The following is a 14,817-nucleotide window of genomic DNA, read 5'->3' as shown; positions in this document are numbered from 1 at the left end:
AATAATCATGCATGATATGAAGATGATAAATTTTTTAATACTAGTTATCTTAATCCACGCAATCTAGCTGCATGTGAGATTTGTCGTGGGCTAGCTGTACTTTCTAGCACGTGGCATACTTGCTCAATAAAAATTTAAAACTCATCTAAATAAAAACGTTTTACCCTTATAAACTATGAATATGTATAATTTTACAAAAATAATACTATGTGATGTAAAAATATGGATTAGGAGACCTGCGACGCCGGTGGCTTCGGGGTGGTGAAGGGCACCATGGTCATCATCAACACGTGGCTTGCAGTGGGAGGACAAGGAGGAGTTTAGGCCATAGAGGTTCGCCGATGGTAGCAGTGCAGCGGCGGCAAACTACAGAGGGCTCTCAGTTTGAGTACATCCCATTCGGAAGTGGGAGGAGGGTGTGCCCAGAAACAACTCAAAGAGGAGTTAAAAATAGTGCAAGATATTTTTATGACACTACAAGTAGGACTAAATCTATATTTTTATAAATTATCTTAGACTAGACAAAGGACTTATTAAAGAGATTTCTAAGCCACGTCCTGGGCTACAGTCCGGGCAGCCTAGGGCCTAGATCCGCCACTTTCTGATATTGACAGTGGCTGATGATGAATATAAATTGAGGTGTGGTGCAAATGTACTGATAAAGGTCTATGACTCAATTTAAATATAGAGAAAAACACTAGAGAAAACTAAGGTACAAAACAAACACTATATATATGTGCTGCTCTTCTTCCCCTGAAAACAGGAAACCAATGCAATATGGAGCTAAACTCGTCAGACACCTTCCTCTTCCTAACAACTCTCATCTCAGCGGTGATCCTTGCTGTGTGCTCACTAATTAGCCGCCGCAAACCTTCACCAGGTTCCAAGAAGAAGCGGCCACCAGGCCCATGGCGTCTCCCCTTGATCGGAAACCTCCTCCACCTCGCCACCTCCCAGCCGCACGTCGCGCTACGGGACCTGGCGAGGAAGCACGGGCCCGTCATGTACCTGCGTCTGGGCCAGGTCGACGCCGTCGTGATCTCCTCGCCGGCGGCGGCGCAGGAGGTGCTCCGGGACAAGGACACCACCTTCGCGTCGCGGCCGAGCCTGCTCGTGGCGGACATCATCCTGTACGGAAGCATGGACATGTCGTTCGCGCCGTACGGCGCGTACTGGAGGATGCTCCGCAAGCTCTGCATGTCGGAGCTGCTCAACACCCACAAGGTGCGGCAGCTCGCCGCCGTCCGTGACAGCGAGACCCTTTCGTTGGTTAGGAAGGTGGTCTACGCAGCCGGCGCCGGCGGCGGCGGCCGCGGCCAGCGCGGCGAGGCGCCGGTCGTCAATCTGGGCAGGCTGGTTCTGTCGTGCTCGATGGCGATCACCGGCAGGGCGACGCTCGGGAAGCTCTGCGGCGACGAGATCATGTCGGTCGTCGACGTGGCCGTGCTGTACGGTAGCGGGTTCTGCGCCGGGGACCTCTTCCCGTCGCTCTGGTTCGTGGACGTCGTCACTGGGCTGACACGCCGGCTGTGGACGGCGCGCCGGCGCCTCGACGCCATTTTTGACAGGATCATCGCCGAGTGTGAGGCTCGGCAACGACAGGAGGAGAAGATGACCGGAGATGATGGCTTTCTCGGCGTCTTGCTTCGGATCAGGGACGACGACGGGGAGCCAGAGACCGGCGGCATCAGCACGACAAGTATCAAAGCAATCTTATTTGTAAGTGAACAAGTGTAGTGGTCATTTTGATCTCAGTTAATGGAAATAATGCATGAATGTCTTTCTAGTTTACTAGTTCTTGCTCATCTATCGTTCAATTACTCCGTTGTCAGGACATGCTCGCCGGAGGGACGGAGACGACGTCGTCCGCGGCAGAATGGATCATGTCGGAGCTGATGAGGAAGCCGGAGGCGATGGCCAAGGCGCAGGCCGAGGTCCGTGGAGCCCTCGACGGCAAGAGCCCGGAAGACCACGAGGGGCAAATGGACAAGCTCAGCTACACAAGGATGGTGGTGAAGGAGGGCTTGAGGCTGCACCCAGTGCTCCCTCTCCTTCTCCCTCGTTCTTGCCAGGAGACCTGCGACGTCGGTGGCTTCGAGGTGACCAAGGGCACCAAGGTCATCGTCAACGCGTGGGCGTTGGCGAGGAGTCCCGAGCGGTGGCACGACCCGGAGGAGTTCAGGCCGGAGCGGTTCGCCGACGACGATGGTAGCAGCGCAGCGGTGGCGGTGGACTACAGAGGGTCTCAGTTTGAGTACATTCCGTTTGGGAGCGGCAGGAGGATGTGCCCTGGAAACACCTTTGGGCTCGCCGCGCTGGAGCTCATGGTTGCACGGCTGCTCTACTACTTTGATTGGAGCCTCCCGGATGGAATGCGGCCGGAGGAGCTGGACATGGACACGGTCGTTGGTTCGACCATGAGGAGAAGAAACCACCTGCATCTGGTGGCATCACCGTACAAGGAGACCGAGCTCACCGTAGGAATTTAATTAATGGCTGCAAATTAATATAACCTCATGCATGATTGTGATTCTTCTAATAGAGGTTGGACAAATAAACGATGTTGTTCTCATTTGTGGAATAAAACTTGTCACTGTTGATATATTGTTATTATGGCCATACACTAGTACACAGAGGTACTGTACAGGCGGTTTGACGAATCACCTGCGCTAGTGGCCTATGGAAATAATTTTTTTCACAGGCGGTTAACTGAGAACCGCCTGTAGAAATGCATTTCTATAGGCGGTTCAGTTATGTCAACCGCCTATAGAAATGTATTTCCACAAGCGATTCTCTTAGCCAACCGCTAGTGAAATTTTTTTTTCTAGAAAACACAAAATCAGCTTTTAAAAATAGGAAAAAAGATTTAAATCTCAGGAAAGGCCCACTGGCTAATCCACCTGCCTTCGAGGACAGATCCGCAAAGAACAGGTGGACCCATAAGTCCTAGTGGAGAGCGATCCCGAGGAATCCCTCGCACACAGTGGCAAAGATAGCCGCCTGTGCGATGAAATTTGGGTTGAAATTATGGAGCTCCACCCCGTAATAGTGGGTGAGAGCTCGCTTAAATCGGCTCGCCGGGATCCCAAAGCCCCGGTCATGGACCACAAGGAAACAGACCACGTAACCTGGCGGCGGGTTAGGTTCCCTCGTGTTCACTAGGGGACGATCCACTCTGGCGGGTCTGGCTCCCATAGAGGATGGAGGAGACTGCCATCAACGTGGGTTTTGAGCGCTTCCTAGGTGACGTTGGAGGTTGGCCACGGGTCGGGAACGCCGTAGGCGGTAACGATCGCCATCTCTCCTCTCGATTTCTCTTTCTCTCTTACGCAGGGGACGAGCAAGGCAAAGGCAAATGAGATGAGGGTGAATCGCAAAGGAAGCAGGAAGAGGAACCGGGATGCTCCGCCCCCACTTATATAGGGGAAGTCGCATATTTTTTCAAGTAGTTCGAACCTGAGATGTCGCCCTCGCGCGTAACCTCTTCTACCACTCCACATATCATTGAGTTGTCTATATCAGAGTTTAGTTCTCCACATATTATCCTAAACCATACATACATTAATTATTTGAGGCCCTAAACGGATTGAAATGGAAAAGTTGTCAACTACAAAGTTTCATAACTTTTCAAGATCTACAACTTTTATATTGGTAGTTTCTCCATCCGAGGTCATTTGCAAAATTTGAATTTCAAATTTGAGAAATTCAAATATTGTTTTCGATGACAAGATGATCTCAAATGAAAAAATTATCAACCACAAAGTTTTATATCTTTTCGAGATCTACAACTTTCATTTTGAGAGTTTTTTCAAACGAGATCATTTGAAAAGCTAAAAAAAATTCAATTTCAAATCATTTTTAGTGGCGGTTCCTTAGAAAAACCGCCTGTGATTTCTACAGGCGCTTTTGTTAGGAATACCGCCTGTGGTTTTTGAGTTGGGCCCGCCGATTTCTTTTCACAGACTTTTTTTAATTGAAACTGCCTGAAAAAAATACCACCGCCAGCATAGTGCTTTTTATACTAGTGATATAAGAAATAGGAGCTGATGTCTACTCACAGCTCGGGTGTTTTAGGGGGACGTGATACCCGAGTGTAAACACTCGATTCACAGCGGAAACAAAAATCAAGTTTTTTTTTTAATTCATCCGACACTCAATTCTCATGACCATTCACTACCGGAAACACATAATTTGCCGAGTGTTAAAAATCGGACACTCGGCAAAGATTAATTTTACCGAGTGTTGCATTCGGTAAAACGTAACACTCGGCAAAAAATACTTTTTGCCGAGTGTCCAACACTCGGTAAAGAATAACACTAGACAAAATGGAACTTTGCCTAGTGTTCGACACTTGGCGAAATTTTACACTCGGCGAACTGGTGCTTTGCCTAGTGTACACACTCGACAAAACTTTACTCTCGGTAAACCATGGCATCAGCTAACGGACGTCAACCAACACTTCAGCTTTGCCCAGTATGTGTGGGGGTATAAACCCTTATACCCTTACGGCCAGACTTGGGCCAGGAGGCTTGGCCCACTACGAGACAAGTTCAAGGCTTGATCCGACAGCTCGGAGTTTCGCGCAAGGAAACGAGACGTGGAGATCAAGCAGGATTCTAGTCGGTTAGAATAGGAATTGATATCGAACTATCTATTGCAGTTGTAACTGACTAGGATTAGTTTCCAGATCTGTAACCTTGCCCTCCGAACTATATAAGGAGAGGCAAGGGACCCCCCTAGGACATCATGATTCTCTCAACACAAATCAATACAACCAGACGCAGGACGTAGGTATTATGCCAACTCGGCGGCCGAACCTGGATAAAAAGCTTGTCCGTGTCTTGCGTCACCATCGAGTTCGTAGTTTGCGCACCGTCTGCCTATAAACTACTACCGTGGGTATACCCCAAGGTAGACTGCCGACTAGCTTTCGTCGACAGTGGCGCGCCAGGTAGAGGGTGTGCGTACAACTTCTCCGGCGAACAAGATGGTCATCGTTCCAGCTTCCGCGGCCGTGCGTGAAGGCCTCACGCTCACCGTCGGCCAGATCACGTGGACGACGCACGGCGGTGGTCTCGCGACCACGGTTTCGGAAGGAACCCAGATCCAATCTGGGATGGCGGCGGTGTCGGTTCCGACCACACGGATGCTGGCACCGAGCACCCGACCACCGCTCCCGCGCTACAAGGGAAAGAAGATCGACGGCTCGGATATTCTCCGAGCACTTGATCGCGCTGATTCCAAGCTTCTCGAAGCTTCCCAACTAGTAGATGGGATCTTACGTCGACCTGATCAAGCCGCACCAACGGATTTTTTTCAACTCCTACCGGCCAACTCGTGTCGTCACACACGAACAGCTGGGGACAACTCTGACGATAACCTCCACCCCCTCGGGACGGTCCGTCAAGATCAAGGCTGATCCGGAGGAAGGGTATCCTTGCGGTCTGAACAACTCGGCCTCTCTCTACTCACGGCACGTCCAATCCCTTTTCAACGAGGCGGGTTGGCTGCTAAAGTGGAACGGTCGACCAGCTCATCACTGCGTCAACATAGTGACGGTCCGAGAACTACGGGACGGCCAGGCTTCCAGCACAAATTCGAGCACTGGTTCCATTCCCACTGAAGTCATAAACTCCGAGGACGAGGACTACGACCTGGATTTGCCTCCATATCCTCCGGGTTTCTCTCGTTTTCCGGTCTTCCCACCCTAGCGAGGAGACATCGTTTTCAACGTCAGCGCCGACGAGCCGGCCGTTGATGGAGAAACAGACGAGCAGAGGCAGCTCCGCGAGCAGCGCAACGCCGACCGCGCCCGACGACGCGCGGATGAGGAACGCCAACTCCCGCCGCATAATCTCAGCGACGCTTTTGACATGGTCGGGGATCAGCGAGTCTACAAAACGCCAAGCGCCAATGTGGCTGTCGCCATGGCTAATTTAGATCGACTCCCTGATACTCCCGAGTGCCAGGGCGTCCGATCCAGCGTTCGAGCATATCTGATCGCCGCGATGGGACAAACAGCCACTCTGCTCAAAAGAGTCCAAGCCGTCTCCTATACAGAGGCCTCCTCCGACCAGACCCATCGCAGCCGGACCTCACCACAGCCTAGCGGGCACCACCGCAACCGTTCCCCCAACAATCATCGAAAAGACTCACGGCGTGGCGATGACGGTCGGGATGCTGGCGGCCATCGCGAGCAGAATCACGGGCGTGGTCAGGAAGTAAACCAGCACAGGGATCTTCGATACAACATCCCTCCCAAAGACGCCCGAGACCGCATCAACAGGCGTGCCACGGAGAGACCAGTCTACGAAAACCTGTGTCGTATTGAATACGATGCAACACACGGCCCCCCGAGCCTGAGGCAGTTCTCTTCACACCTCCGCCAGGTCGTATGGCCCCGCAATTTCAAGCTCGAGAAACTCAAAAAATACGACGGCAAGGAAAATCCAGAAAACTAGATCACTCTTTACGAGATCGCCGTCCGATCAGCAGCAGGAGACGAGCACGTCATGGCCAACTACTTCACAGTAGTCCTCGACCAGGCTGGTCACCAGTGGCTCCTTGGCCTGCCCGAGGACTCTTTCGACTCTTGGGAAGAGCTACGCCAGGCTTTCATCGACAACTTCATCGCCACATGCGAGCAGCCCGGGAACAAGTACGACCTCGAAAGGATAAGGGACAGGAAAAACGAGCCTCTGCGCGATTACATCCGACGATTCTCGGATATGCGCCTTAAGATCCCAAAGATTTCCCACGACGAGGCCATATCTGCTTTCATCAAGGGGCTGCGCTTCCATGAAGCACTGAGAAACAAGCTGTTGCGCAAAAGGCCAACAACGATGGCCGAGCTCCTCGCCACGGCTAAAAATTACGCCGACGCCGACGACGCAGAAAAACTCATCCGGGACGATGCGAGAGGTCCCGACCAGCCTCCTCGGCGAGATGATAGTCGCGGTCGCTTCGACAACAGGAACCACCGCCGCCCCGATAACCGCGATCACAGGGAAGGTTGGGACAAGCGGCGCGACAATCGCGACGATTTCAGAGGAAAACGCCCCTGCGACCATGATCACGAAGTGAATACAGTCAAGCGCCCCAACGGGCGGCGGGACTACCAAGAAGACTACAACAAAACGTTGAAGGGACCGTGCCAACTGCATCCAAAGTCCAACCATACCATGGAAGAGTGCCGCGTCCTCAAAAACATCTATACGCGGCGGGCTGCCCAAGACGACTCCGCCAAGAAAAATGCGAAACAAGACGGGCGCGACCACGAAGACAAGGACGAGGATCAAGATAGGGACCCACGACACCAATATGTCAGTCCCACCGACGTGGTCCACTCCATCTTCGGGGGCAAGGTCTCCATCGAATCTAAGCGAGAAAGAAAGCTCCTAAAAAGAGCCTGCCTCAACATAGACAGCTCGGACGGCCTGATCGCGGATCCGAAATTCCCCCCGTGGTCACACAGGGAAATCTCCTTCAGCAGGAAGGATCAGTGGGCCGCTATCCCAGAGCCAGGTCGCTTCCCTCTAATCTTGGACCCTTGCATCAACAACATCAGATTCGAGCGGGTGCTCGTTGACGGAGGAAGCTCCATTGACATCCTCTTCCGTAACAGCCTTCCCGCTCTCAAGATATCTCTGGCACAGCTAAAACCCTACGATGCTCAATTCTGGGGAGTCCTGCCTGGTCAGAGTTCAGTGCCCCTTGGACAGATAACATTGCCTGTCCAATTCGGCACGTCCGACCACTTCTGAACAGAGTTCGTCAACTTTGTGGTCGCCGACTTTGATGGGACTTACCACGCTATACTGGGCCGACCATCGCTGACAAAATTCATGGCAGTCCCGCATTACTCATACCTGGTCCTCAAAAAGCCTACGGAGAAGGGCGTCCTAACCGTCAGAGGCAATGTCTACACTGCATATACTTGCGAGGAGGAGAGCTTCAAGATCAGTGAAGCAATTGATCTCTCAATTCGCATGGCAGAAACAGCAACCCAAGCTGCACAGCTACCCCCCGACCAGCTCCGACTACCCGAGCAGGAGACCGCCAGGAAGAATTCAAAATCCAAGGAGTACAAGGAAGTACAGCTGGTCGAGGGCAGTCCCGAGAAGACGGCCCTCATCGGGGCCGACCTGGACCCGAAATAGAAAGACGCGCTCGTGAGGTTTCTAAGGGACAACGTAAGCGTTTTCGCATGGAAACCCGCAGACATGCCCGGCGTCCCACGAAACCTGATCGAGCACTCCTTAAATGTCTCGAAGACCGCAAGACCCATCAAGCAAAAGCTACGACGGTTCGCTCGTGACAAAAAGGAGGCTATTAGGACAGAAATAACACGGCTTCTAGCAGCCGGATTCATAAAAGAAGTGTATCATCCCGATTGGCTTGCCAATCCGGTTCTTGTACGAAAAAAGAATAATGAATGGAGAATGTGCGTTGATTACACTGATCTCAATAAACACTGTCCTAAAGATCCTTTTGGTCTCCCTCGCATCGACGAGGTGGTCGACTCAACGGCCGGATGCGAACTCCTCTCTTTTCTAGACTGCTACTGTGGTTATCACCAGATCTCAATAAAGGAAGACGATCAGATCAAAACGTCTTTCATCACTCCTTTCGGCGCATACTGCTACACCACCATGTCCTTCGGACTCAAAAACGCTGGGGCCACATATCAAAGGGCCATCCAGCAATGCCTCCACGACGAGATTCGTGATGACCTCGTCGAGGCTTATGTAGACGACGTTGTCGTCAAAACAAGGGACGCAAGCACCCTAATCGACAACTTAGACCGAACCTTCAAGGCGCTAAACAAATATAAGTGGAAGCTCAATCCTAAAAAGTGCATCTTTGGGGTCCCCTCCGGTCTACTACTCGGCAACGTCGTCAGCCGCGACGACATACGACCGAATCCCTCAAAAGTCAAAGCAGTGCTCGATATGCGACCACCTAAGAATGTCAAGGACATTCAGAAGCTTACCGGATGTATGGCCGCCCTTAGTCGCTTTATCTCCAGACTAGGAGAAAAAGGCCTCCCCTTCTTCAAACTCTTGAAGGCGTCAGAAAAATTCTCCTGGACAGAGGAAGCTGACGCTGCGTTCACCCAGCTCAAGACTTTTCTCACCTCGCCACCTGTTCTCACAGCGCCTCAGCCCAACGAAGACCTACTTCTTTACATCGCAGCAACCGACAGGGTCGTCTCCACAGCAATAGTGGTCGAGCGAGACGAGCCAGGCCACGTCTACAAGGTCCAGAGACCCGTTTATTTCATAAGCGAAGTCTTAAACGAGTCTAAGGCCAGATACCCGCAAATACAGAAGCTCATATACACAATTCTAATAACATCGAGAAAGCTAAAGCACTACTTCGACGGCCATCGGGTCTTGGTAACCACTAGCTTTCCCCTTGGGGATATTCTACGCAATAAAGACGCCAACGGTAGAATCGTAAAATGGGCAATGGAATTATGCCCATTTTCTCTAGATTTTCAGAGCCGTACCACATTCGAGTCTCAGGCCCTCGTCGATTTCATCGTAGAGTGGACGGATCTCAACGAGCCTCCCGTTTCCGACGTCTCCGACCACTGGTCAATGTTCTTCGACGGGTCCTTAAACATCAACGGCGCCGGCGCTGGGATACTTTTCGTGTCGCCTAACAAGGACAAGCTGCGTTACGTCCTTAGGATCCTGTTTCCGGCATCAAACAACGTCGCCGAGTATGAAGCATACCTGCACGGCATACGACTAGCCATTGAGCTGGGAGTCAAACGCCTCTACGTCTATGGCGACTCCGCTTTAGTCATTAACCAGATTAATAAGGAATGGGACGCAACCCACGAGAAGATGGATCTCTACTGCAAAGAAATTCACAAATGGGAAGCCAACTTCTACGGCATAGAATACATCCACGTGGTCCGGGATAAGAACCAAGCAGCGGATGCGTTGTCAAAGTTAGGGTCATCTAGGGCCTAGATCCCGCGAGGTGTTTTCGTCCAGGACATCCATGAGCCAAGTGTGGGCTCAGGCCTGGTCGAAAAGCAACCTACTGAGGCAATGATCGTAGACGTCGCTACTCCGACAACCAGTAGCCGTGATTGGCGCACCCCGTTCATCAGATATATATCGGGCGGGTCAGGATTTCAGGATAAAACAGAGAACGAGCGCCTCATTCGACGATCAAAGAATTACATACTGGTGGACGACAAACTTATGCGAAAAAATGCAAGTTCTGAAGTGCTGCTCAAATGCATATCACAAGACGATGGCATCAAGCTCCTCGACGACATACATGCCGGATCCTGCGGCAACCACGCTGCCTCCAGAACGCTGGTCGGGAAGGCTTTCCGAGCAGGTTTTTACTGGCCAACCGCGGTCACCGACGCAGAAAAACTGGTCCGACATTGCGAGGGATGTCAGTTCTTCGCCAAAAGGACCCACGTACCTGCTCATGAGATTCAAACTATCCCGTCGTCCTGGCCTTTCGCCTACTGGGGGCTCGACATGATCGGGCCATTTAAACCGGCCCCAGGCAACTTCAAGTTCGTTTTCGTATTAATCGACAAGTTCTCAAAATGGATTGAATACATGCCACTGGTCAAAGCAACCTCCGAGAAGGCTGTGGAGTTCCTCAATCAAATCATACACAGATTCGGGATCCCAAATTGTATAATTACCGACCTGGGTACTCAGTTCACTGGCACCACATTTTGGGACTTCTGCGATGACAGAGGCATAGTCATAAAATACGTGTCAGTAGCTCATCCACGAGCAAATGGCCAAGTCGAGCGTGCGAACGGGATGATCATTGACGCCCTCAAGAAAAGGTTGTACACCGAGAATGACAGAGCACCTGGTCGATGGATGAAAGAGTTGCCGGCCACGGTCTGGGGTCTCCGAACACAGTCTAGTCGGAACACCGGGGTGTCTCCCTATTTCATGGTTTACGGCACCGAGGCAGTGCTGCCGTCTGATATAACCTTCGGGTCTCCAAGAGTTGAAAACTTCGACCAGTCAATGGCCGACAACACCAGGGAGCTCGAAATCAACTGCATGGAAGAAAAGCGTCTAAATTCATGCCTTCGAACAGCAAGGTATCTTGCAGCCATCAGACGGTACCACAACAGGAATGTCAAGGACCGTTCCTTCGTGGTCGGTGATCTAGTACTCAGGTGGAAAACGAACCAGGAAGGAATGCACAAGCTGTCCACTCCCTGGGAAGGACCCTTTGTGGTCGCCGAAGTCACACGTCCCACATCCTATAGACTGGCGCATCCAGACGGGACACGCGTGCCTAACTCTTGGCACATAGACAAACTGCGCCGTTTTTATCCATAAGTTCCAATAACTTTTGCTTGTAAGTTTCTTGTAATTGGCAATAATAAAAGTTTTCCTTTTTGGCTATTCTTTGTTTACACGCAGAGCTTTCGACGAGAACAATAATGTCCTCTGCGACGGAAATTCTTAACGATTATCAATCAAACACAGTGATACACCACCCAGATAACTTTATAGCGCTCAAAATAATGGCCATGGCAAAATCAAACTTTATTACAAACTTTACATACAAAGTTTACAATAAACACCCTGACGGGCGGTCACTAGTCTACTCCTATAGACTATCCTACTGGCCTACTACTCGGGCTGATCACCCGCCTGGCCTTGCTGCCCGGACGAAAGGGTCGGGGCCACCGGCGCCTGGCTGGTCGAGACCGCAGGCGTCGACCGCCCATCTCCGGCAATAGACGCCCCCGACAACTCCTTGGCCGACCTGTCTGAACCCGGCTGGTCGGGGGGAGTGGCCGTCCCGCATAGATTGATGTCGCCGATCACCGTCGACGACAAGTCCAGCAGACCGGCCCGGAGCTCGTCCGCCTCCTGCGGGCCGACTTCCTTGGGGTACCCCTTCTCCAGCCTGGACAAGTCGACCAGGGGGTAGTGGGCGCGCACCATGCTAAGGACATGCGCGCCAGCGAACTCCCCAGCGTCCTTCACGAACTGCTGGAGCCAATCCCATTCCCATTGCGCCTTTTCGACTGGCGTCAGTCTCGACGCGCGGGGCTGGCATTCTGGGAGCTCGGGGCTGATCAAATCTAGGACCGGGGCTACTCCTTTCCAAAGTCTAATACAATTAGTCTTCCAGGAGTCCCGATCCTTGACCAGCTCGTCTAAGTGCTTCTTGGTATTCACCTTGAGCACTACAAAAACAAGCAAGAGGTTAGTCCAAGCATAACGAAAGCGGCAAATAACGAGGGCGGCACGATTATTACCAGTCAACTCCCGGTCCCTCTGGCCTAGCTCCTCCCCTGCTCGGCGCCCGGCCTCCAGTGCCCCGGCAAGCTCTTGCCCGAGCTGCTCTTTCTCTTGTCGGAGGCGCGCAACCTCCTCCTCCAAGTCTACAAGAACACTTTCCTAGTCAGACAGATCTAATCACAAGACTATATGCATATGCTCGGAGTGCATAACTGACCTGTCCTCTGCCGATACTGATCGGCTAAACGTCGAGTAAGCTCGAGACGGCGCTCTTCCTGAGCACTCATCTCGGCCACCTTCTCGCCAACTTCGAACCGCAGCCGGTCCACCTCCGTGGATAACGCCTTGTTCTCGGCCATAATGCCCTCGATTTGGTCGAAGCACCGTTTCCGGTACTTCGCCGTTTTCATCGCGCCCTGCAAGGAAGCACATATGTTGAACACAGGAGCACTACACATAATTATCGAGCAGTACACAGACCACCTACCTTGACCTCATCCACGAGACGCTTGGCTGCGCGTTCCACCCTCGCAGCCTCTTCCGTCTCCGCGAGCTCCTCGTGACCAATAAAGTGGTCCCCGCATTGGCGCCACACGTAGACGTGCTGGCGGCCGTCACGGGGACGACCCAGGACCTCCTCCACGTCGTCGTCAGAGGCCACTTGGGGCTCCTCGTTTGCCGCACTACCTCTGGCCGCGGTCGTGGGCATCACTGGCCCCTGGTCCAGGCGAGGGGAGCCCACGGGCGAAGAGGCCCCTGCTCGGGGCGGTGTTGGGACCCCCCCTCTCCGGCCGGAGGGGTCGGGACCCTGCCTTCCTCCTCCGCAACAGTACTCGGGGGAGGGGTCCTCGCTGCCTCTTCATCCCTCGGCGGAGTGCTTGCCGTGGCATTCGTCGGGGCAGATTGCCCCTCGGCGCCTGTAGCAGCGGCCGTCGCCGCAGGCTGCTCTGTGCCCTATGGCGCGGCGTCTTCAACGGCGGCAGCAGGCTCGGCCGTCCTCTGCTCCGCGACTTGGTTGGGGTTGACGTCCGACGCTGCGCTAAACAACAAAGCGGCATTTTCAACAGCAAAAAAAAGAAAAACGCCGCAGTACGTAACTTGAACACTTACAGGTCTGATCGACGGTGGGCTGCGGTGAACCTCCTCCTAGCCCTGCCGGTCGGCGCCTGCGCCCCCGTTTCTGCGACGCGCGGTGCAGGAGGGTCGTTGGCCACCCGATCAGTGGTAGCCGGCGCATTGTCCGCACGGCTACGAGGCCTTCGGACCAACGACGGTGCGGCCTCCTCCTCCTCATCGTCATCGTCGGTGATCCGGACGAGCCGACGGCGCTTTGGCGCCTGGCTGCTCTCTGCCGGCAGCGTCGGCGCAGGTAAAGGATCTGCTGCCAATGGCCTCTTCCCAGCCACCCTGTCCTCGGTGGTCGGGGCGGGATGGGCTTGCTCCTCCTCACTGCTGGTGTACCGAGCACACCGAGCAGCGTCCTCCTCCGGCGGATCCTCCCCTGTGGGATTTTCCATTCCAGGTGCCAGTGATACATACACTGTGCACCGATCAACGTCTCCGATCTGCAAAAATAACAAAGACAAGTTAGCAGCTGGAAAGAACAAAAGCTAAGGAGGCAAAATCGGTAAATAACTTTACCTTTGGGGCTGGTCGCCCCAGCTTGAAAGCCTGCACCCGATCACTGCCACGGATGAAGCTCCCGTCAGCAAAGTTGAACAGCTCGTTCAACAACTGCTGCACCTCCGCCTTCTCCAAGATCTCAGGCGTCATCCTGGTCAGGTCTTGGCTTCGAGCGTACTCGTACGCCGAGTGCACCCTCTTCTGACAGGGCATCACCCGACGACAAACGAAGTTGCCGACCACCCCTAGCTCGTCCAATCGCGACCAGTCAATCAGCTTCATCAGATCCGCTACTTGGCCGGTGAACTCAGGGCGGTTGGTCCAACTGACCCTCTTCTCGGGGATGTACCCCACGTCGCAGAACGTGGAGCTGCCCGGCTCTTCCTTGACGTAGAACCACTTCCTGTACCATTCGGTGAGGGAAGTGTTCCATGGGCAGCTTAGGTACCGGTTCTTCATCCCGTCACGAAGATTGAGGTATACTCCACCTGCAATCTTGGAGCCTCCAACCGCTCCCTTCTTCCTTAAACAGAAAAGATAGCGAAAAAGATCGAAGTGCGGCTCTATGCCAACATAGGCCTCGCACAGATGAATGAAGGTGGAGATGAGAAGGATTGAGTTCGGGTGCAGATTGCAAATCCCGATCTCATAGTACAAGAGAAGCCCCTGAAGAAAAGGATGGACAGGAACTCCAAAACCCCTCTTAAGAAAATCTTCGAACACTACGATCTCACCGGCGCGGGGGTCGGGGTAGCTCTCCCCCTCTGGCGCCCTCCAGCCGCCAAGCTCTGGGCTGTGCAGTAGACCCATATCGACGAGGTCACCGAGGGACTTCGCAGTGCTGCGGGATTTCTTCCATTCCTTGGCCATCAGCTCGGCCCTCTTCTTGGAGTCGCTCTTCGCCATTGGAGATGCGGGAGTGGTTGCGAGCTAG

At 53.1% G+C, this 14,817-nt stretch overlaps 1 protein-coding gene across 1 annotated transcript; it reads left to right on the top strand.

The window, feature by feature from the left end:
• LOC8080269 (cytochrome P450 CYP99A1) lies at positions 743–2,604 on the top strand. Its single transcript, XM_002447390.2, has 2 exons — positions 743–1,719; positions 1,833–2,604. Exons 1-2 carry the CDS (start codon positions 778–780, stop codon positions 2,487–2,489), a joined length of 1,599 nt encoding a protein of 532 aa, XP_002447435.2. The 5' UTR covers positions 743–777; the 3' UTR covers positions 2,490–2,604.

This window comes from Sorghum bicolor, chromosome 6 (assembly GCF_000003195.3).
Source record: "Sorghum bicolor cultivar BTx623 chromosome 6, Sorghum_bicolor_NCBIv3, whole genome shotgun sequence".
In the NCBI taxonomy this organism is placed as follows: domain Eukaryota; kingdom Viridiplantae; phylum Streptophyta; class Magnoliopsida; order Poales; family Poaceae; genus Sorghum; species Sorghum bicolor.
This window is presented reverse-complemented; position numbering and strand designations above follow the sequence as displayed.